Raw genomic sequence first — 24239 nt, forward strand, 5'->3', positions numbered from 1 at the left:
TTACTCCATGCCAGCTGTCAATGTTCTTGTACTGGTTCAGTTCGCTCTTGGATCTTTCTGGTGACCTGTCTACTCCAGCAGAAGCTAAGTCTCTGCTAGTTAACTATTTGTTCATTGTTTCCTTGTCCAGCTGGTTATCATGATTTTGCCTTACTAGCTGGAAGCTCTGGGATGCAGAGTGGCACCTCCGCACCGTGAGTCGGTGCGGAGGTCTTTTTGCACACTCTGCGTGGTCTTTTTGTAGTTTTTTGTGCTGACCGCAAAGATACCTTTCCTATCCTCAGTCTGTTTAGTAAGTCTGGCCTCCCTTTGCTGAAATCTGTTTCATTTCTGTGTTTGTGACTTTCATCCTAACTCACAGTCAATATATGTGGGGGGCTGCCTTTTCCTTTGGGCAATTTCTCTGAGGCAAGGTAGGCTTTATTTTCTATCTTTAGGGCTAGTTAGCTCTTAGGCTGTGAAGAGGCGTCTAGGCAAAGTCAGGTACGCTCCACGGCTATTTCTAGTTGTGTGATAGGATTAGGGGTTGCGGTCAGCAGAGCTCCCACTTCCCTGAGCTTGTCCTGTGTGAGTTTAACCATCAGGTCGTTCCGGGTGCTCATAACCACCAGGTCCATAACATTAACCCTTCTCAGGCTACAAATATTGGCTCCTGGCCGTCGGCTTTCCCCCTCTGGCGCAGAAAATTGCGAGGGAGCCCACACCATTTTTTTCCGTTTTTTTTTTAAATAAACGTTCTTTAAGAAACTTAGGCCTTGCTATTATATATCTATGGATGGATAACTATGGCTATATCTATCTATAGATATATTTATAGATAGATATCTGTAGATACAGTACATAGATACTGTATATCTATCCATATATCTATCTGGCTACTTTCACACATCAGGTTTTTGCCGTCAGGCACAATCCGGCGAGTTTTCCGCCGGATCCGTTTTTTTTCCGCCGGATTCGTTTTTTTTTCTCATAGAGTTGTATTAGCGCCGGATTGCACCTGATGGCCACACGTTTCATCCGTTTTTTGCTGGATCCGTCAGAAAAGCTGTTTCCGCTGGATGGAAAACACATACAGAGGAACGGTTTTTCTGTCCGGCGAAAAAACGCACAGCGACGTTAGTTTTTCACTATTTGCAACGGATCCGTTTTTACAAAAATTCGCCGGATCCTGCTTGATGGATAGATGTAGATATATGAATAGTTAGGCTTCTTTCACACATCAGTTTGTTTGCGTCAGGCAGGATCGGGCAAATATTTAAAAAAACGGATCCGTTGCTAATAGTGAAAAACTGATGCAACTGATCCGTTATTTTTTCTATTTTTTTTAGAGAGAATGAAAGATGTGCTTTATTTCAATGGAAAAAATGCATGAAAAACTGGATTCGGAGGCCGGATTCATCATTTCACATCTCCGTTTCATACGTTTTTTGCTGGATCCGTCGCTGGGCATTTTTTTTGCCTGACAGAAAAAACTTTCCTCTGTACGTTTTCTCCGTCCGCCGGAAACAGTTTTTTTTTTACGGATCCAGCAAAAAACGGATGAAACGTGTGGCCATCAGGCGCAATCCGGCGCTAATACAACTCTATGAGAAAAAAAAATGGATCCGTTTTTTTCAAACCTCACCGGATTGTGCCTGACGGCAAAAACCTGATGTGTGAAAGTAGCCTATCGATATATCTATCTATCTAATTCCTTCTATCTATCTATATATTATCTATCATCTATTTATCTATCTATCTATCATCTATCTATGTCTATCTATCTCCTATCTATTATCATCTATCTCATATCTATCTATTATCTATCTATATCTATCTATCTCCTATCTATCTATCTATCTCATTCCTTTTATCTATATATTATCTATCTGTCATCTATCTATATCTATCTATCTCCTATCTATTATCATCTATCTATCTATATCTATTATCTATCTATGTATCATCTATCTATCTATCCCATATCTATATATCATCTATCTATATTTCTATCTATCTATCTATCTCATTCCTTCTATCTATCTATCTATCTATATCTATCTATCTATCTATCTATATCTGTAATGGAGTATGGATTGGACAAATGTAAAAGAGGAGGTTGGACAAGACATGACATCACAAATCTTTTTTTTGTGTTCAATAATACATCTTTATTTAGCTTTCAAAAACGCATGAAATAGGGGGGAAAAAAGGTGAAAAATCCGCAAAATTAAAGAACATGCCGCTTTATTTTACCGCGATGCGTTTTTTTCGCGAGTAAAAAATGCATCATGTGCACAAAAATTGCGGAATGCATTCTAAATGATAGGATGCATAACGTATACGGTTTTATGCGTTTATATCGCATTTTAATAGCAAAAAAACCCACAAAAAATCCTGAACGTGTGCACACAGCCTCAATATATATATTTTTTTTTACACTGTGGTAAAACGAATGGCGTCACTGAAAACTACAGCTCATATCGCATAAAAAAGCCAGTGTACGAGAAAAATAAAAAAATAACAATAGTTATGGCTCTTGGAAAAAAACATACAAACATGGAAAAGTTGCCTGGTCATGAAAAGGTTAAAGTGGATAGAAAAAACCCGCACAGATAACGTATCACAGAGACGCGTGTGACCAACGTACATAGTGAAAGGGAAAAAAAAATGAGGTCAACCCTTGTGTTTCTTTGTATAAGGTTAATAAAGTTTTATAGGAAAAAAAAACCCCACCCAGCAGGTAGTTGTGGGCGTTCCCTAAGTCCCGGGCTCAGCAGTGACGTCCTCGTACCTGTGCTGAGGCAGGAACAAGAGAGAAGCGCCTGGAACAGAGGAGGCGTGCCTATCCTGATTAGGGGCGTGGTATCGGTTTATACAAGGGAAATAGGCGTGGTTGCTTTAAAGATCTGATGTAATTGGTTAAAAGGGGAAAAAAGGCGTGCTAACAAAGAAGGTGTGGTGATCCCTATAGAGGGGCGTGGTTATAAGGACTTGATGCAGGGGTGTGGCCGGACAGTGGGAAAGCGTTGGCTGTGCGCGGTGAGGGGCGTGGCTATAGTGGCATATTGGATTAGTAGCCCATCTAGTGGGCGTGGTCCGATGGGAGCGGGGCGTGGCTGTGCCGGGGCTGACACTGGGAGGTGCGCCCAGCAGCCACTGCCCTACTCTGGGGATCGCGGACTCCTGGAGCGGCGGCTCAGGCGGATGTGTCCCCGGCACGTCTGATCAGCGCCGCTGCGCGCCCGGTGGCTCGGCTTTGTGTGCTCGGGGGTCCTCAGTGTGCGGTGTGCGCCCTCCCGGGAGCCCGGGCACCGCTCCTCCTCCTCATCATCATCATCATGCCGGATTTAATCAGTGTGTCGGAATTTATAGCGGAGACCAATGAGGATTACAAGTCTCCCACCGCGTCCAACTTCACCACCCGGCTGAGCCAGTGCAGGCACACGGTGGCGGCCGTGGAGGAGGTAAGACCGTGCGCGGAGAGTCACTGTCCGCGGTCTGTGTGCCCAGGGGCTGCGAGCCGTACTCTGACGTCACAGGACTTTAGACAACTTTTTGTGTTTTTTAATTTTTTATATATGGCTGTACTGGGGGCTTATCTCCCCCCTCCAACCCCCTTAAGAAAAATGACACCTTTTATTGTAGGGATCCGATAGCAAAGCGTCAAAGCCATATGCAAATCAAGCTGGAAGTGCGCATGGGGCGTGGCCAGGCATTTGGAAGAAGCAAACGAATTGTCGACGCCCCCAGTGCGCTTCCAGCCTAATTTGCATGCGGCTTCTACACCGATTAATATTACGTTTCCTCTTTAAATGTGACAATTCTTGCAAACAATCTGCTCTTTTCTTCTGGACCCACAATTTGGGACAGTTTTCAGGCCCTTCTTAAAGGGGCTGTCTGTTTTGTGTAGGTTTTTGCTCTTGTTTTTCAGCAGGTGAATGTGTGGACGAGTAGTGATCACGGACTTTACTTTTTTTGTTTGGATTAAAAAAATATATAATCTTAGCTTTACTCACCCTTCACGGGTCCAACGCTGAGTCTTTACCGCTGCCCTGACGTCGCTGCAGCCAATCACTGAGCTCAGTGGCACAAGCCGTCAACTGGGACAGAGCCTCTGAGCACAGTGATTGGCTGCAGCTGTCGGACAGAGCCTCTGAGCACAGTGATTGGCTGCAGCTGTCAATGTGAAGTCTGCACTGCAGACGATAACAAATACCGGCGAAGACTGAACACTGGACCTGGGGAGGATGAGTAAGGCGCCGTTTTAAGAAACTGTAGATGCGGTGATGTGACTCTCAAAAAAAGCCAAGTGCATATGTCCAACCACCGCTCCATTCAGGTGGGGCTTTTCAGAGATGTTTTTGGGATCATTGGGGGCATCAGTCAGACCCCCACTGATAAGCATAACTCAAATTTCACCATCCCCCACCGTTCCAGCTATGGATCTCTGCTGCAGCTGGTTGGTTACATGATATATTCACATGACCACTGCAGCCAATCACTGGCTGCAGCAGTGACGTTATCGCTGCAGGTACTTGGGGGATGTGAATGGTAAGAGTGCTTACTGTTAGGAATATTCCAAAAAGTGGATGAACTATATAGTGGGTGCCATCGTATAAAGCCGAGTGGAGACCAAAAGGGTCTCTCTGGAGATCAAAACTGTTGGGGGATACATGACATTTTGGGGGTCCTTCTGGAGATTTCACATTGTGGGCAGCGAGATCCATGTTACAATGCTGCTGAAGGTGACTATGGAAACGGCGGAGCTGCGCTGTCTGTGATTCCCATTCATTTCTATGGGAGTTATGGAAATGGCGTAGATGTCCTGCCCTGGGGTTCTATAAGTGAGGAGGACCCCTTTAAGTATGTGGCCTGTTATTAGCTGAGGATTGCCACCTTGAATCATGAAATGTGATCATTTGCTTTGGTTGTGGAAGAGGCTGAGAATGTCATTAACCCCGCGGTGTCACCGGCATCGACTCCGACATTGATCCTCCGCTGCGTTTTAGTTCATTCGTAAAACTGTGTAGAAGCCTCTGTCCGCAGGTCGCGGCGTTCTCGGTGCAGGGAATCCGGCGTGCACGCTGCTTAATACCCGGCTTGCATTTCCATGTTCTGATTTATACGGCAATTACTGCTCAGTGCGCCATTTGTAGCAGATGAATATAGAATATGTTGCTGGAGTGCGGTGGCGGTCTGGGGGTACGGGCGCTGAATATTAAGGGTTCGGTTATACACTGTGAAATGTGCCTGGATGCCATAGTGGCCCTAGATAAAGCCAGCAGTGTAAGTGCCATCTGCGGACACGGCCAGAGAACAGTCCTGGGGCACGTGCACATGTCATGGAAACGTCGCAGATTTGCAGAAGTGGGTGAAAATTTTCTGCGCAGAAATGAATCAGTAGAGCTGATGTGTAAATTCGCAGTTTGCCGTTTTTCTTGCAGATCTGCATACTCATTTCAGCTATTTCAGTACAGAGGGGTAAAATCAGCCGAGAAAACCGCAGCAAATTTTCATGCTGATTTTGCGTTGGATTGACCCCAGATTTTTCCGCCATTTCTGCTCACACCTTATTATCTTTGACACACTCACCACCAGTCGTCGGCTGTTACCTGTACTCTTCCATGTTATGTACAGGGTGGAGCGCGGTAATTTGCTTTTTTGCATGCTGTGGCGGCACTGTCGGTCGAAGAGAGTGGGTGTGGCTTACAGTGGCTGATGGGAGATTTGTATTCCTCTGCCTTTCAGTTGCCATCATGCAGTGGACACGTGAGGAGAGGTCAGCGTGCTTTTCGTTTACAATTCGCTGTTCCTCCACACGGACGTGTTCCTGGACGGCAATCAATTGTAAATTGGGTGAATGCATTCAGAACAGCAGGGAATGTGTCATGTGTACAAACAAAATATGCGTTACTGGAGTGAAACAAACCCCAGAGAAGTTCACGAGAGACCTCTGCATTCGGACCGCGTCACTGTGTGGTGCGCCATATCACGAGTAGGCATCATTGGTCCTTACTTTTTTCAGGATAATGGTCGTGCCATAACTGTGAACTCCGAACGGTACTTGTCTATGATACAGGATTATTTTCAGCCGGCTCTTGAGGCAATGGAACTAGAGGATACATGGTTCCAACAGGATGGTGCCACTGCACACACAGCGAGGGTTACCATGAATTGTTTGAGGCAAATGTTTCCTGGACGGCTTATCTCTTTGAGGGGAGACGTGAACTGGCCAGCACGCTCACCAGATTTAGCCCCATGCGATTTTTTTTTTTCCTTTGGGGTTACCTGAAGTCTAAGGTGTATATCAACCGTCCCAACACCTTGGAAGACCTAAGGAACAATATTGAAGCTGAAATTGGCAGAATACCAGTGGAGATGCTTGTTAGAGTTCATGAAAACTTCAGAAAACGTATGCAGCAGTGTGTGGATAGCGAAGGTCGACATTTGCCAGATACACTATTTAAAACCATGTAATTTAAAAATTTCATTACTGTTCAGTATAATTAAAATATAAAATAAATTTTTCTAATGATCATAATTTTTTTATTTCATTCCCAAATCAGCAAATTACCGCGCTCCACCCTGTATTTGCTGCAGATTTTCTGCATCTGGAAAAAAGAAGCATTGAAATTTGAGTATGAAAAAGGTGCAGATCTTCTGCACATACCGCCCTATGATGCAAAGTGTGAAAATTGCACTGACATACACGGCATAAAATGACGTGCTGGAGTTCTACCACCCCCCCCCTCAAAAACGGGGTGACTTGCTAATCAAATCACTGGGGGTCTGACTGCTGGGACCCCCCACCAATCTTAGAGTGTTTTTAGAACAAAAAAAACCAGAAGGCACTCTGCAGTACAGTCTGGAATGGAGCAGGGGTCCGCTCAAATGATTGTCCATGGGACTGCTGAATGCAGTAATTGGGTATTTCAGTCAGACCCATAGATGGTGAATGGAGCGGAGTCCGCACGTATTCAGGGCTGGGCCGCAGAGCCCTGTTCTGGGGATCGCTGAGGGTGGCTGTGGTCGGACTCGCAGGGATCAGCAGGTTAGCCCTTATTCATAGGATAGGGGCTAACATTTTGGGGGTAATAATAGCCCTTTATAGTCACACTGTGGGTCTACTGCTGCATTCTGATTTTCTCTGCAGGGTGTCAGTGGGATCTCATTCCTAAAATACTCGTACAGGGAAAAAAGCAGAAAACCCAGGGGCACATATCCCTGCTGCCTACAAGCAAAATTCTATGAGCTTTATAGGCTGTGTTCACGTGGTGTGGTTTCAATATGTTTATTTTTTGTTTCATTTGACAAAAAGATACGTGTATTAGGCTACTTTCACACTAGCATTTTTTTGAGTATGTCGCAATGCGTCGTTTAGGGGAAAAAACGCATCCTGCAAAGTTGTTTGCAGGATGTGTTTTTGCCCCATATAGTAACATTACCGACGCATTGCGACGTATTGTCACACGTCTCAACCATCGTGCGACGGTTGCGCCGTGTTGTGGCGGACCGCCGGGTGCAAAAAACGTTAAATGTAACGTTTTTTGCTGCCGATGGACCGCTTTTTCCGACCGCGCATGCGTGGCCGGAACTCCGCCCCCACCTCCCCGCACCTCACAATGGGGCAGCGGATGCGCCGGAGAAATGCATCCGCTGCACCCGTTGTGCGGCGCATCAAACGCTAGCGTCGGAATCTCGGCCCGACGCAATGCGACGGCCGAATCAGACGCTAGTGTGAAAGTAGCCTTACAAAAACGAATACATGGATAAAAAAATGGTTCCGGCACAGTGAAAAGAAAAAAAAAAAAGCAAATTCTCAGGCCTCATTCAGATGTCCATGATTTTTCTTGTGCGCCAAAAAAAACGTTCCTAGTTTCATCACTGTTTTGGACTGGAGTTTGTTCCGTGATTTTCATGTATGAAAAAGAAAAAAATGTAATGGTCGATCTCACAGAAAATGGCAAGAGTGTGTTTGAGAAAGGGATAGGGATGGCTGCTTCTCGTTGCTCAGTCGGGCCTTGTCGAAAATGGTGGAAAGCCCCTGAAGTATTTCCCCACAGGTTCTTCAGAGTTTTCCTGACTGAAAGTGGTCACACCCTGGCGGCCGCTGGTAATCCTGTCAGGTGTAATGCAGGGTTTACAGCCAGCTTCTAACTCGTGGTAAATATATTGCTGCCATCTTTTCTTTTTGAGGGTGTTTTTTTTTTTTTTGTGCCTAAAAACAAAAAATGACATAAAATAATAAAAAAAATAATTGCCCCCGAGCAGAGTGGTCACAGCCGGGCATTATTTGCCTGTCTGCTGGGAATTCACACGTCCCTGGTTCTGATGAACAGCACGGATATTTCACGGTACTGTTGAGTTTGGGCCACAAGTGTCCTATCCGGTGTCAGGGGGCAAAAAAACCCCACAAGTGAAATTGGTCATACGCTCTAATGTGTCTGTGTGCAAAATGTAAAAAAAAAAAATGAAAAATGGATGTGTGAATACAGCCATAGAGGAGAAGCGCTGCTCTGGAGAACCCACTGCCACCATTTATTATGTCGTCATCCATTGATTGTGAAGGTTTCATCTGGTTTATCACTAATGTTTCTTAGTTTGGAAAAGGGGGTCGCCCACATGGCACCATCCCTTTTAAGAGCTGACTACAAGAACTCCCCTTAGGACTTGTCATAAATGTAATAAAATATATTTAACAAAATGCACTAATGTACTTATCAATATATTTTTTTTTCAACCCGGTGTAAATGCCGCTGTTCTCCTAAATCCGGCATTTTTTCTTTATTTTTACTTCTCTGCTCTTGAAAGAGTGGCACAGTCTTCCCTGTATGTAAATCTATTTTTTAGCCAACAGGGCATGGCCTTTATGAAGATGCCTGCAGAGAAGAAACGATGACTACGTTCCTTTGTCTAAGAAAAAAAAAACAAAAAAAAAAAAAACCTATTTAGTGAAGAAGGTGCCATATCTGAGGAGCAGGAAGAAAAGAAAAATGGCGCCGGATTTAGGAGAACAGTGGGATTTACATCAGGGATAAGTTACAGTCCTCTTTATAAGGCCTTTATACTGGTGTCTTTCAGGTCCTCCATCTTTTAGTTAAAATTAAGATCTCGCTAAAGGTTTATTTCTTGATGAGACGACTAAATTGTCCATTTGGTTTTGATTTTTTTTTTTTTTTGTGTGTTTCATTGATCCGCCATCTCGTGCCATGTGGAGGTCAATTTATTCGTCCCTTGTAATTGTATGTTTATGGCTGCTGTCCCCAGGCTCTCTTTGATGAAGATGGAGTCTGTATTTGCTGAACTATTGATGATCTTTTCATTTCCCTTGATTCAGGACTTGGGGCATGTTCTAGTTTTATTTGATGCTGCCCTTGTGGCTCGTGCAGCTGCGCCGTTCTGTAGTCATCTTAGAATATATCATCTGTCAGACATGTTGTCGTCTTATCATACATTATATATGAGATGGAAAACAGCCGTTGTTCAGGCTTATGACAATATAAAGCGGAGCTGTCTCTTTCTGCCATGAAGTTACAGTTGTGGCCAAAAGTATTGACACCCCTGCAATTCTGTCAGATAATACTCACAATGATTGCAAACACAAATTCTTTGTTATTATTATCTTCATTTAATTTGTCTTAAATGAAAAAACACAAAGAATTGTCCTAAAGCCAAATTGGATATAATTTCACACCAAACATAAAAAAGGGGGTGGACAAAAGTATTGCCACTGTTTGAAAAATCATGTGATGCTTCTCTAATTTGTGTAATTATCAGCACCTGTAACTTACCTGTGGCACCTAACAGGTGTTGGCAATAACTAAATCACACTTGCAGCCACTTGACATGGATTATAGTTGACTCAACCTCTGTCCTGTGTCCTTGTGTGTACCACATTGAGCATGGAGAAAAGAAAGAAGACCAAAGAACTGTCTGAGGACTTGCAAAACCAAATTGTGAGGAAGCATGAGCAATCTCAAGGCTACAAGTCCATCTCCAAAGACCTGAATGTTCCTGTGTCTACCGTGCGCAGTGTCATCAAGAAGTGTAAAGCCCATTGCACTGTGGCTAACCTCCCTAGATGTGGATTGAAAAGAAAAATTGACAAGAGATTTCAACGCAAGATTGTGCGGATGTTGGATAAAGAACCTCGACTAACATCCAAACAAGCTCAAGCTGCCCTGCAGTCCGAGGGTACAACAGTGTCAACCCGTACTATCCGCCGGCGTCTGAATGAAAAGGGACTGTATGGTAGGAGACCCAGGAAGACCCCACTTCTTACCCCGAGACATAAAAAAGCCAGGCTGGAGTTTGCCAAAACTTACCTGAAAAAGCCTAAAATGTTTTGGAAGAATGTTCTCTGGTCAGATGAGACAAAAGTAGAGCTTTTTGGCCAAAGGCATCAACATAGAGTTTACAGGAGAAAAAAAGAGGCATTCAAAGAAAAGAACACGGTCCCTACAGTCAAACATGGCGTAGGTTCCCTGATGTTTTGTGGTTGCTTTGCTGCCTCTGGCACTGGACTGCTTGACAGTGTGCATGGCATTATGAAGTCTGAAGACTACCAACAAATTTTGCAGCATAATGTAGGGCCCAGTGTGAGAAAGCTGGGTCTCCCTCAGAGGTCATGGGTCTTCCAGCAGGACAATGACCCAAAACACACTTCAAAAAGCACTAGAAAATGGTTTGAGAGAAAGCACTGGAGACTTCTAAGGTGGCAGCAATGAGTCCAGACCTGAATCCCATAGAACACCTGTGGAGAGATCTAAAAATGGCAGTTTGGAGAAGGCACCCTTCAAATATCAGGGACCTGGAGCAGTTTGCCAAAGAAGAATGGTCCAAAATTCCAGCAGAGCATTGTAAGAAACTCATTGATGGTTACCGGAAGTGGTTAGTCGCAGTTATTTTGGCTAAAGGTTGTGCAACCAAGTATTAGGCTGAGGGTGCCAATACTTTTGTCTGGCCCATTTTTGGAGTTTTGTGTGAAATGATCAATGTTTTGCTTTTTGCTTCATTCTCTTTTGTGTTTTTTTCATTTAAGACAAATTAAATGAAGATAATACCAAAGAATTTGTGTTTGCAATCATTTTCAGGAAGAAACTGAGTATTATCTGACAGAATTGCAGGGGTGTCAATACTTTTGGCCAAAACTGTACATTAATAAACTCTTATTTTGTATTTTGTTTTTTTTCTTTTGGTGTTTTTATTAAACACCATAGGCCTCATTTATCAAAAACTGTCTTCTTGCCCATAGCAACCAATTAGAGCTCAGCTCTCATGTTATAAAATGCTCTGGTAACATGAAAGCTGCGCTGCCATTGGTTGCTATGGTGGGTTTGCTTTCAGACTGTTGTGATAAATTTGCTCCCATAAATTTTTTTTTTTTTTTTTTTGTGTGGCATTTTTGGGAATAATACCTGAAACCCCCCGCACCATATTTAGAGCATATTGTATATTGAAGATAAAAAAGGAATGCCACATTGAGACAGTTTTTATCGCAATTCTCAAATGACTGCTATAACATAGTTACATAGTTATTAAGGTTGAAGGAAGACTATATGTCCATCTAGTTCAACCCATAGCCTAACCTAACATGCCCTAACATGTTGATCCAGAGGAAGGCAAAAAAAACCCATGTGGCAAAGAGTAAGCTCCACATTGGGGAAAAAAATTCCTTCCCGACTCCACGTACGGCAATCAGACTAGTTCCCTGGATCAACGCCCTATCAAGGAATCTAGTGTATATACCCTGTAACATTATACTTTTCCAGAAAGGTATCCAGTCCCCTCTTAAATTTAAGTAATGAATCACTCATTACAACATCATACGGCAGAGAGTTCCATAGTCTCACTGCTCTTACAGTAAAGAATCCGCGTCTGTTATTATGCTTAAACCTTTTTTCCTCCAAACGCAAAGGATGCCCCCTTGTCCCTGTTTCAGGTCTATGATTAAAAAGATCATCAGAAAGGTCTTTGTACTGTCCCCTCATATATTTATACATTAAAATAAGATCACCCCTTAGTCTTCGTTTTTCCAAACTAAATAGCCCCAAGTGTAATAACCTATCTTGGTATTGCAGACCCCCCAGTCCTCTAATAACCTTGGTCGCTCTTCTCTGCACCCGCTCCAGTTCAGCTATGTCTTTCTTATACACCGGAGACCAGAACTGTGCACAGTATTCTAAGTGTGGTCGAACTAGTGACTTGTATAGAGGTAAAATTATATTCTCCTCATGAGCATCTATGCCTCTTTTAATGCATCCCATTATTTTATTTGCCTTTGTAGCAGCTGCCTGACACTGGCCACTGAATATGAGTTTGTCATCCACCCATACACCCAGGTCTTTTTCATTGACGGTTTTGCCCAGAGTTTTAGAATTAAGCACATAATTATACATCTTATTACTTCTACCCAAGTGCATGACCTTACATTTACCCCCATTAAAGCTCATTTGCCATTTATCAGCCCAAGCTTCTAGTTTACATAAATCATCCTGTAATATAAAATTGTCCTCCTCTGTATTGATTACCCTGCAGAGTTTAGTGTCATCTGCAAATATTGAAATTCTACTCTGAATACCCCCTACAAGGTCATTAATAAATATGTTAAAAAGAAGAGGGCCCAATACTGACCCCTGTGGTACCCCACTGCTAACCGCTACCCAGTCCGAGTGTGCTCCATTAATAACCACCCTTTGTTTCCTATCCCTGAGCCAGCTCTCAACCCACTTGCACATATTTTCCCCTATCCCCATTATTCTCATTTTATGTATCAACCTTTTGTGTGGCACCGTATCAAAAGCTTTTGAAAAGTCCATATACACTACATCCACTGGGTTCCACTTACCTCTTCATAGAAACTGATCAAATTAGTCTGACATGAACGGTCCCTAGTAAACCCGTGCTAATACTGGGTCATGAGGTTATTCCTCTTCAGATACTCCAGTATAGCGTCCCTTAGAATGCCCTCCAGGATTTTACCCACAGTAGAGGTTAAGCTGACTGGCCTATAATTTCCGAGTTCAGTTTTTGTTCCCTTTTTGAATATTGGCACCACATTTGCTATACGCCAGTCCTGTGGCACAGACCCTGTTATTATGGAGTCTTTAAAGATTAAAAATAATGGTCTATCAATGACTGTACTTAATTCCTGCAGTACTCGAGGGTGTATCCCATCCGGGCCCGGAGATTTGTCAATTTTAGTGATTTTTAAGGTACCGTCACACTAAGCGACGCTGCAGCGATACCGACAACGATCCGGATCGCTGCAGCGTCGCTGTTTGGTCGCTGGAGAGCTGTCACACAGACCGCTCTCCAGCGACCAACGATGCCGGTAACCAGGGTAAACATCGGGTTACTAAGCGCAGGGCCGCGCTTAGTAACCCGATGTTTACCCTGGTTACCATCGTTAAAGTAAAAAAAATAACCACTACATACTTACCTACTGCTGTCTGTCCCCGGCGCTGTGCTTCTCTGGTCTGGCTGTGAGCACAGCGGCCGGAAAGCAGAGCGGTGACGTCACCACTCTGCTTTCCGGCTGCCCGGCGCTCACAGCCAGAGCAGAGAAGCAGAGCGCCGAGGACAGACAGCGGTAGGTAAGTATGTAGTGGTTGTTTTTTTACTTTAACGATGGTAACCAGGGTAAACAGCGGGTTACTAAGCGCGGCCCTGCGCTTAGTAACCCGATGTTTACCCTGGTTACCAGCGAAGACATCGCTGAATTGGCGTCTCACACACCGATTCAGCGATGTCAGCGGGAGAGCCAGCGACTAAATAAAGTTCTGGCCTTTCTTCTCCGACCAGCGACATCACAGCAGGGGCCTGATCGCTGCTGCCTGTCACACTGGACGATATCGCTAGCCAGGACGGTGCAACGTCACGGATCGCTAGCGATATCGTCTAGTGTGACGGTACCTTTAGACGCCGCCGCACTTCCTGCTGGGTTAAGCAGGTGACATTTAATTGGGAATTTTTATCACTAGACATTTTGTCTGCCATGGGATTTTCTTGTGTAAATACTGATGAAAAAAAGTCATTTAGCATATTGGCTTTTTCCTCATCCTCATCCTCCATTTCACCCAGACTATTTTTAAGGGGGCCAACACTATCATTTTTTAGTTTCTTACTATTTATGTAGTTAAAGAATATTTTAGGATTATTTTTACTCTCTCTGGCAATGAGTCTCTGTCTCAATCTTTGCTGCCTTGATTTGCTTTTTACAGAATTTATTTAATTTTTTGTATTTATTTAATGCCTCCTCACTCCCTACTTCCTTTAATTCTCTAAATGCTTTCTTTTTGTCACTTATTGCGCCCCTTACAGCTCTATTTAGCCATATTGGTTTCCTCCTATTTCTAGTATGTTTATTCCCATACGGTATATACTGTGCACAGGTCCTATCCAGGATGCTAATAAACGTCTCCCATTTTCTCTGTGTATTTTTGTGTCTCAGGATATCGTTCCAGTTAATTGCACCAAGATCCTCTCTCATCCGTTGGAAATTTGCCCTCCTGAAGTTTAGTGTCCTTGTAACCCCTCTACTACACATCTTTTTAAAGGATACATGAAAACTTATTATTTTGTGATCGCTATTTCCCAAGTGACCCCCAACCCTTATAGTTGATATGCGGTCTGGCCTGTTGGTTAATATTAGGTCTAGCAGTGCCCCCTTTCTTGTTGGGTCCTGAACCAGTTGTGAAAGGTAATTGTCTCTCATAGTTGTCAAAAACCGATTACCTTTGCTGGAACTGCAGGTTTCTGTTCCCCAATCTATTTCAGGGTAGTTGAAGTCCTTCATAATAATGACTTCTCCTTGAGTCGCAGCTTCATCTATTTGCTTTACGAGGATATTCTCCATTGCTTCCATTATTTTTGGAGATTTATAACAAACCCCTATCAGTAATTTATTATTTTTTCCCCCTCCCCTTATCTCCACCCACAGGGATTCTACATTTTCATTAAATTCACCTATATTATCACGCAGGATGGGTTTTAAGGACGATTTTATATATAGACACACCCCAACCCCTCGCTTATCTTTACAGTCATTTCTGAACAGGCTATAGCCCTGCAAGTTAACAGCCCAGTCATGGCTCTCATCCAGCCACGTTTCAGATATCCCCACCAACATCTTATTACATTTTTTTTTACAGCAACAAAAGTCAAAAACTGCATGTGTGAACATGCTCTATATAAGATGGGAGTCACTGTTCAGCAATTGGGTCTTTTTTTTTTTTTTTTTTTTTTAGTTATGAAGTGCATCAAGAGCCACTTCACCGGCCATTATAGGGTTCAGAGGCCCCAAATTCTCCTGATTAAGTGGTGGTCACAAAGATGGCCCCTCAACTTTTTAGACCCTCCTAATAAAGGTCTTAGTAGTATCGGTCTTGTAGTGGCCATCTTTTCAGTCTGTAAAGAGGAGAAAGGCAGCGACTACGCCTATAGGGTACTAGCTGTAAATCCATAGACCACAACGGACACCATTGAAAGTTCAAGTTACGGTATTAACCAGAATGGAGATCTAACATGTTACTTTTCTAGTAAAGAAACTGTAGAAGCCTCTTCTGTCTCAAACCCCTTTTCACACAGCATTTTCTCCTACATTCACTGCCCCCAATGGCGTTTAGGTCCAAACCCCCTCAAATTGGGATTGGGCTATATGCGCCAACGGGGCCATTGACTGTAACGATGCAAACAGTCACTGTGTGCTCTGTCGTGCATCATTTTGGGCCATATATGACTATTGGAGGCGAACCACAAGATGCAATAGACTGCTCCTTGCTATCCACCTTCAGTAGCCGTATAAAAATGGTGCAGAACAGAGCACACGGTGATTGCACCATTAGTCAATGGCCTCTTTGGCGCATGCGCCCGAATCCTGTTTTGAGGGATGAGGGGGTTTGAATTTAAGTCTTGAAGGGGCTACTGAACACAAGAGAAAACGCTGTGTAATAGAGCCCTCATTCAGAAGTTCGTCATTCCCTTATCTGTGAATTTCACAGAACTAGTACCCTATTGTCTGTTTGTATGTCGGTGGTCCGCAAAAATAAGAATGGACACTTTTTGATTCTAATCTTGGATTATATTTGTTAAAGTCTGAAAAGCTTCACGACAGCAGCCATCCAAGTGCTGTACAATTTTCATGTTTGATAAGAGAAGATTAAGAAAACTGGAAAAAAAATTGATTAATTAGCATTTCTTAGCAAACACTGATTAAAATTGGTCTGTTTTGAAATCTGTAGGATTCTATTTGTTAAAATCTAAACTTCCTTGACACCATTTTCCCACTGGCAGACTACGACTATGTTCACACTGAGATTTTATTTTTTCCAGGATTTTGTATTGTCATCTGAGCCACTCCAAAAAATCTCCTAAACCGCTTGGAAAACCTGCCCTATTCAGCTCAATGGGAAATTCACTTTGTCATTGATATGAGCCGTTGATATTTTTGTAAGATAGCAAAAAAAGTGTGTGTCACTGCTTTGAAGAGGATCCTATTCTAAACTAGGCTTTAGGAAAAACACCTCGAAAAAGCTTCCCAAAAAAGAGCGTTTCCTGAAGTAGCTTCAGTTTGAAAAACTTGTCTGCTTTGTCAACTCAAGGTCTGCAGGACACAGCAGACAACAGATTGCCAGAAAAAAATGATCCCTTGGTAGCCACTGACCGAAAACTCCTTCCCGTCACCGTGCTGCAGCTGCTTCTGTTTAAAAATTTGCTTCTGGAAAAGTCGTCTGTCAGGTTTGTCGTGACAGTGCCGTATTGTCTATGCTTACAATGCAAATCTCTGTCCAGGTGTGTCCTCCTAGTATTAACTGCAGAATCCCTTGTAGACAATTTTGGGAGATTTTTTTTTTTGTTTTGTTTGCAAATTAATGGTCAATCAACTTATCATTATTTTTTCACTGTTAATAGCTGAGTGGCTTGAGGTTCAATGTTATGTTGTGTGAGCCCTGCTACTCCATGCTACTCCACATACGAGATCTCAGATAAGCCGCCCGCAGAGTAAAGGGGCATCCTGACCATTGCCCATAGATTATATTGGGGGACATAATGATCAAGTAGTTGCTATTCAGTTACCTGATCCTTTCTGTTCTCTAGAGAAAAGGTGCCACGAGAGGAGCCATTTATTAGATATCTCGGAGAACATAGGACCATGTGACCGAGTCAAGCCTTACTGTTTATGAGGGAGTCATGAGAGATGGATGGCTGTGGGCCGAGCGATAGTCCAGCCGATAGCTATCTGATGTGTGGGTAGCCTCCTAACAAAGACTCCATGAGGCTGATTCATAGAGTTGTAAAAGCAACTTTTAATAAGTTACAATATTTTTGTTGTGCAAATTATAGCCATTTTTCGCAAACTGAGAGGTACAGAATCCTTGAACTGAGCAAATCCCAGGGTATGTAGGCCGAGATGTCAGCGCTGCTAGAGATCAATGACAAACTGGAATAACCGTAAGAGGTGCACAGCGACGAACTGTGAGGTTCTGTACTGAAAATATCAAGCCTAAGGCATTAAACTGTGGTACGACCATTTCTCCAAAGTGTCTTGCCTTTTCTCAACACAGAGAGAGCAGCCTCCGCGGCCTAAGTGAGCTAACATAGCCTACTGTATCTCCTATGCTGGCAATTTCAAAAGGAGCTGCCAGCAGAGGACCTTGATGAAGTGCATTCAGCGCAGCAGAGCATTTTTCAGACAACCAGTAATAACCTGACAAATATCAGTCTAGGCATGGAAGTGCGAGGATTTCTGCGTGTCACACTCATACTCCATACTGAATAAATCGAGTTATTTTGACAGTTTAGTTTATATTTCTCAAAATTTGCGGATCATTAACATGTGCTGCTTTTATGATTTCCATAATTCCACGATTTTTCCTTATTGGTGTTGTAATTCCGATGTTGAGGAGTGTATGTTTGTATATGACTTTTGTCCTTGGTTTATGTAATATATATCACTTAATTTTTTTAAGGGAACCTGTCTGCACATTTTTGCATGCGGGAGTAGTAGCAGAAATCATAAGCAGGATACATTAAAGTGCACTAAGAGTATTTCTTCTAAACATAGTGACACACCTCTAGTGCACTTGCAGCCGGATTTGCATATGGTTTTTACTCTAGATTTCTCGTGACTGCCACATTGGATATCTACAATAAAAAAGCTGTCATTTTTATTGGGGAGCGCAAGCCTGTCCAACCATTCCATTAGATCCAAATGGAACCTGTTGGCACATTTTTCCATAAATTTAATTAAGCACTGTAACGGAAAAGATCAGTATGGGTAAGTAAGTAAAGGGTTAAAGATTTAGCAATGTCTGTATTTCTAGGCTTCCTCCACCTTCCCTGTGGCGACTGTCATGTGTCATTATATTTTGCTTTTTTACCTAAGTATTGTATAGAATGAAGTTCTTGGATCAGAAATAACATCCGCCGGAGTGAGGGCCTCCTGTGGTCACAGAATCCTGCCAAGGAGGATATGGAAATAAAAAAAAATGTGTGTGTGTGTGTGTGTGTGTGTGTGTGTGTGTGCGCGCGTGTGTGTGTATATATCTATATCTATATCTCTATATCATAATTGTCTAAGGGTCACTTCCATCTTTCTGTCTTTCCTTCTTTCTGTCACGGATATTCATTGGTTGCGGCCTCTGTCTGTCATAGAAATCCAAGTCGCTGATTGGTTGCGGCAAAACAGCCATGACCAATCAGCGACGCGCACAGTCCGGATGAAAATGGCCGCTCCTTAGTCCCCGCTGTCAGTGCCCGGCGCCCGCATACTCACCTCCAGTCACCACTCACACAGGGTTAATGCCGGCGGTAACGGACCGCGTTATGCCACGGGTAACGCACTCCGTAACCTCTGCTATTAACCCTGTGTGACCAACTTTTTTACTATTGATGCTGCCTATGCGGCATCAATAGTAAAAAAGTAATGTTAAAAATAATAAAAAAACAAAAAACCTGCTATTCTCACCCTCGGTAGTCCGCCGAGCCACACGCGGCTGCCACCATCTTCCGTTCCCAGCGATGCATTGCGAAATGATCCAGAAGACTTAGCGGTCTCGCGAGACCGCTAAGTCATCTGGGTAATTTTGCAATGCATCCTGGGAACGGAAGATTGCGGCAGCCGCGCCTGTATCGCCGGAGCGTCGGTGGATCCCAGTGGTGAGTATATACCGTAACTTTTTTTTTTTTTTTTTATTATTTTTTTTAACAGGGATATGGTGCCCACACTGCTGTATACTATGTGGGCTGTGTTGCATACTGCGTGGCTGCTATATACTACATAGGCAGTGTTATATACTATGTGGGCTGTGCTGTATACTGCGTGGCCTGTGCTATATATTACTGGCCAGTGTTATATATTGTGTGGGCTGTGTTATATAGTACGTGGCTGTGTTATATACTGCGTGGCCACTGTTATATATTGCGTGACCTGTATTAACGCATCTGGTATTCTACAATATGTATGTATATAGCAGCCACATACTATATAGCACAGGCCACGTAGTATTTGTCTGCTATATACTACATGGCTCCTATATACTACGTGGCCTGTGCTATACACTATGTGGCGGCTATATACATACATAAATACATATTCTAGAATACCCGATGCGTTAGAATCAGGCCACCATCTAGTGTGTGTGTGTGTGTGTATATGTATGTGATGGGCTTTGCCTGGGCTTCATAAGGTCACGTTGGGGCAGGGAGGCACACGAGACTGACATCAGTGATGGGCATCGCCTGACCTTCATAAGGTCACATTGGGGCAGGGCGACGCACGAGACTGGCGTCAATGATGTGTATCGCCCCTCACGTAATCACCAATTCTTGGTCTCAGAGGCAGAAGAAACAAAGACCAGCGTAGCAAACCGAGTAAGGAAAGAGGCAAGTCTGGTATTATTTTATGGTAGCCAAATCACAAAAATATAATATTTGCGAGATTTACTTTTTTTATGAAATTCCTAACAAGTTCGATATTTTTACGGATCGACTAACTCTTCTCTATTGCCATCTACTAGGAGACGACTCCTCTATAATGGAGATATGCTGATGTCAATGTGGTGATCTGTCATCTGTTCCTGGAAGGGACTTCACCACAAAGTCTTTCCTAAGTCGCATGGTGTAAACATGGCGTTGAACTATAGGAAATGTCCAATTATGTCACATTCAGAGGTCTGGGGGGCTACGATAACTCCACTTCATCATCTTTTATACCATCATTGTAATGAGAATCAAAGGATGAGCGCTGCATGGCATCCGATGTGAAGAGCATTGTCCTGGTGGACAGAGCCCAGAGCAGATGTCTCGCAGAGCACCGCGCTCGGCTGCACATAATAAAACTCAGTTAATATTCAGCAGAACCCCAGCTCGTTCTCGTATCGGTGGCAGCTGCTCGGCTCGCTTTGCCAGGGCGTCCTGTCGGTTGTAATACACAGGAGGAGACGCAGCAGATTTGTTTTGTTGTTACGGCCTGCTTTGGTTTAGTTGTTTCCCACGTGCCAGGCTGGCTTTATATCAAGAAGTTGTAGGCCCGATAATCTAGACCAGCAAACATTTATCACCAGTCTAATATTTCCTATTCCTGCCCTAGGAATATTATTATAATTTTTTTTTTTATATGGTCCCTAGTCCCCTTCATAAAAGCCAATGTCTATGGGTACGCAAAAATAATCATATCCCTTATGAACCAACCATAAAGCATCTGATTTTTATGAGTTCTATAACATATAGGAAACTGTATTTGGCTTTGTACATTTTTAGAATTGCAGATTGTATAAAAAAAAGGTTTCCATGCAGATTACATCTGAATATTTGAGATTTTAAATTTTTTTTTTATATGCTTGTGTGAACTTAGCCTGACAGAGTAATAAAACACATCTTCTAAAATACTGCCCTTTTTACTTGTGTAAAGGTACCAATATTCACTGTAAGGCAATCCGCAGTGTATGTTATTCTGAACCCTTGGCCGATAGCATATGGAGTACACTTACCACATTTTGAGAACCTAGGACATAGAGGAGTTCCTAAGGCCTCATTCAGACATCCATTATTCCTTTCTTCTTTTTTTTTCACTGGCAGAACTCATACCCATCATAGTCTGCGGGGACTGCAAGGCCTCCCATGATATAATGACTTTGATGCTCAACGCATGTCACGGTGTTTCATAAGGTGTAATGACTATGCCTTATGAGATGTTGTGACGTCTTGAAACCATCAGAGGTGCCAAGGATGCCAACCCTTGTCCGGCTGCCATGCAGTATTGAAGTGGGCGCTGAACCAGGGTCCTGCAAATGTTCCTGCTTTCTTCTAGTGGCTAAACATGTAGCATCATTTTTGTAAAAATGATCTGTAGACATATACAGTTGTGTGAAAGTGTTTGCCCCTTCCTGATTTCCTATTCTTTCGCATGTTTGTCACACTTAAATATTTCAGATCACTAATCAAATTTAAATATTAGACAAAGATTGCAAAAGTAAACACAAAATGCAGTTTATAAATGAAGTTCTTTATTATTAAGGCAAAAAGAAATCCAAACCTACAGGGCCCTATGTGAAAAAGTGATCGATCCCCTTCATAAAGCATACATTAACTGTGGTTTATCACATCTTTGGCAAGCTGAGCTTAAATTCCCTAGCCATACCCAGGCCTGATTACTGCCACACCTGCTCTCAAGAAGAAACCAGTTAAGTAGGACCTGCCTGACAAAGTGAAGTAGACCAAAAGATCTCCAAAAGCTAAACATGCCACAATCCAAAGAAATTATGGAGCAAATGGGAAACCAAGTAATTGAGATCTATCAGTCTGGAAAAGGTTATAAAGCCATTTCTAAAGCTTTGGTACTCAATCAAACCACAGTGAGAGCCATTATACACAACTGGCGAAAACATGAAAAAGAGGTGATCCTTCTCAGGAGTGGCTGGCTGACCAAAATTATCCCAAAAGGGCAGCGATTACTCATCAGAGGTCACAAAAGACCCTACAACAACATCCAAAGAACTGTAGGCCTCATTTGCCTTAGTTAAGGTTAGTGTCAATGACTCCACCATAAGATAGAGACTGGGCAAAAATGGCCTACATGGCAGAGTTCCAAGACGAAAACCACTGCTGAGCAATAAGAACATAAAGGCTCGTCTCAGTTTTGCCAGAAAACATTTTGATGATCCCCAAGACTTTTGGGAGAATAAGTTGTGGTCTGACTAGACAAAAGTTTAACTTTTTGGAAGGTATAAGTCCCATTCCAGCTAGTGTAGAAATAATACAGCATTTCAGAAAAGGAACATCATACCAACAGTAAAATATGGTGGTGGTAGTGTGATGGTCTGGGGTTGTTTTGCTGTATTAGGACCTGGAAGACTTGCTGTGTTAAATGGAACCATGAATTCTGCTGTCTGAAGCGCTCTTGGATTATTCAGCTGGTCAGTGACAGTGATCCAAAACACACCTGTAAGTGAATGCCTTAAATTAAGACTTTGTAGTGGCCTAGTCAAAGTCCTGACCTTAATCCGATTGAGATGCTGTGGCATGACCTTAAAAGGTGGTTCATACTCGGAAACCCTCCGATATGGCTGCATTACAACAATTCTGCAAAGATAAGTGGGCCAAAATTCCTCCAGAGCGTTGTAAAAGACTCCTTGCCAGTTATAGCAAACTCTTGATTGCAGTTGTTGCTGCTAAGGGTGGACCAACCAGTTATTAGGGTAAGGCCTCTTTCACATTTCCGTCGGTACGGGCCCGTCGCAATGCGTCCGGCTGACGTACCGACGGACGTTGTGAATTCTCTGCACGACGTGGGCAGCGGATGGACGCATCCGCTGCCCATTCTGTAGTCCAGGGAGGAGGTGGCGGAGTTTCGGCTGCGCATGCACGGTCGAAAATGGCGGACCCGTTGCAAAAAAAAAAAAAAGTTACATTGAACTTTTTTTGTGACGACGGTCTGCCAATTACCGACACATCCAGTGCACGATGTATGGAACGTGTGTCGCGATGCGTCGGTTATACAAGTCTATGTGCAAAAAACGCATCCTGCGGGCAACTTTGCAGGATGCGTCTTTTGCACAGAACGACGCATTGCAACGTCTTCAAAAGACGAAAGTGTGAAAAAGGCCGTAGGGGGCAATCACTTTTTCACCCAGGACACTGTAGGTTTGGATTTCTTTTTCCCTTAATAATAAAGACCTTCATTTAAAACTGCATTTTGTGTTTACTTGTGTTATCTTTGTCAAATATTTTAATTTTTTTGGGTGATCTGAAACATTTAAATGTGGCAAACATGTAAAGGAATAGGAAATCGGGTAGGGTTCAAAAACCATACATGACCATACATACATGAAATGCATACTATTTCTGCAAATAATTTTTTTTTCTGCTGATATTCTTTTCCTCAGGATTTTCTGTATATGTTGTGAATTTTGGGTGAAGAATTTTGTCATCAATTTCAGTGCTAGGTGACATGCCAAATCTAAGTTAACCACATCGGCAACGGTGATTTTTCCGTGTTTCCTTTGCTCATTTTTATGCTCCTTGTTTGTTTTCAATGATGATCATTCATGCGGGAGTTTTCCTGTGAATGATTTCTCTTATGTATGTTTTACATGTTGGATTTTTGCAGCGTTTTTTTTAAATGTAAATGAAAAGCTGCTTTTAAGGCTGTGCGCACACGTTGCGTTTTTTTCCCGATAAAAACGCTGTAAAACCGCAAAAAAAACCCCGCATACAATAAGCATCCCATCATTTAGAATGAATTCCGCATGTTTTGTGCACATGATGCGTTTTTTTTCCGCGAAAAAACCGCATCGCGGTAAAAACCGCAGCATGTTCATTAATTTTGCGGGTTTTTTGCGGATTTCCCACTACAAAATGCATTGGGAAGTGTCCGGAAAAAAAACGCGGCAAAAACGCATGCGGTTTTCTTGCGGATTTCTTGCCGAAAATGTCCGGTTTTTCTCAGGAATTTTCTGCGAGAAATCCTGAACGTGTGCGCATAGCCTTACAGTTCCAGCAAAAGCTATGAGACTTCTGAAATCTCATGCACATGATTTTTGTTTTTTTCTGACTGAATTGGAATTTTTTTTTTTATTGTAGTGTCAATTCTTTCAGCACTTTTTCACCATAGAAAGAAATGAGTGCAAAAACGCAACCAAGCGTTTTTATACTATTAAACTTGTACTGTCGACAAATGACGTACCGTATATAATCTGCACCAAAAAAATCAGCAGTTTGTTACGATAAAAGGGGATAAATGCCGATCAAACACTCCC

General features: G+C 42.9%; 1 protein-coding gene across 2 annotated transcripts in view; it reads left to right on the forward strand.

Moving 5' to 3' along the window:
- The first annotated feature begins 3083 nt into the window (after positions 1-3083).
- ASAP2 (ArfGAP with SH3 domain, ankyrin repeat and PH domain 2) overlaps positions 3084-24239 on the forward strand; it is a 216162-nt gene continuing 195006 nt past the window's right edge. For both annotated transcript variants that reach the window (XM_069728066.1, XM_069728067.1), the window contains exon 1: positions 3084-3446. In XM_069728066.1, coding sequence (XP_069584167.1) covers positions 3321-3446 — 126 coding nt within the window. In that variant the 5' untranslated portion in view covers positions 3084-3320. The remainder of the gene's footprint in view (positions 3447-24239) is intronic.

This window comes from Ranitomeya imitator, chromosome 5, assembly GCF_032444005.1.
Source record: "Ranitomeya imitator isolate aRanImi1 chromosome 5, aRanImi1.pri, whole genome shotgun sequence".
Lineage (NCBI taxonomy): Eukaryota > Metazoa > Chordata > Amphibia > Anura > Dendrobatidae > Ranitomeya > Ranitomeya imitator.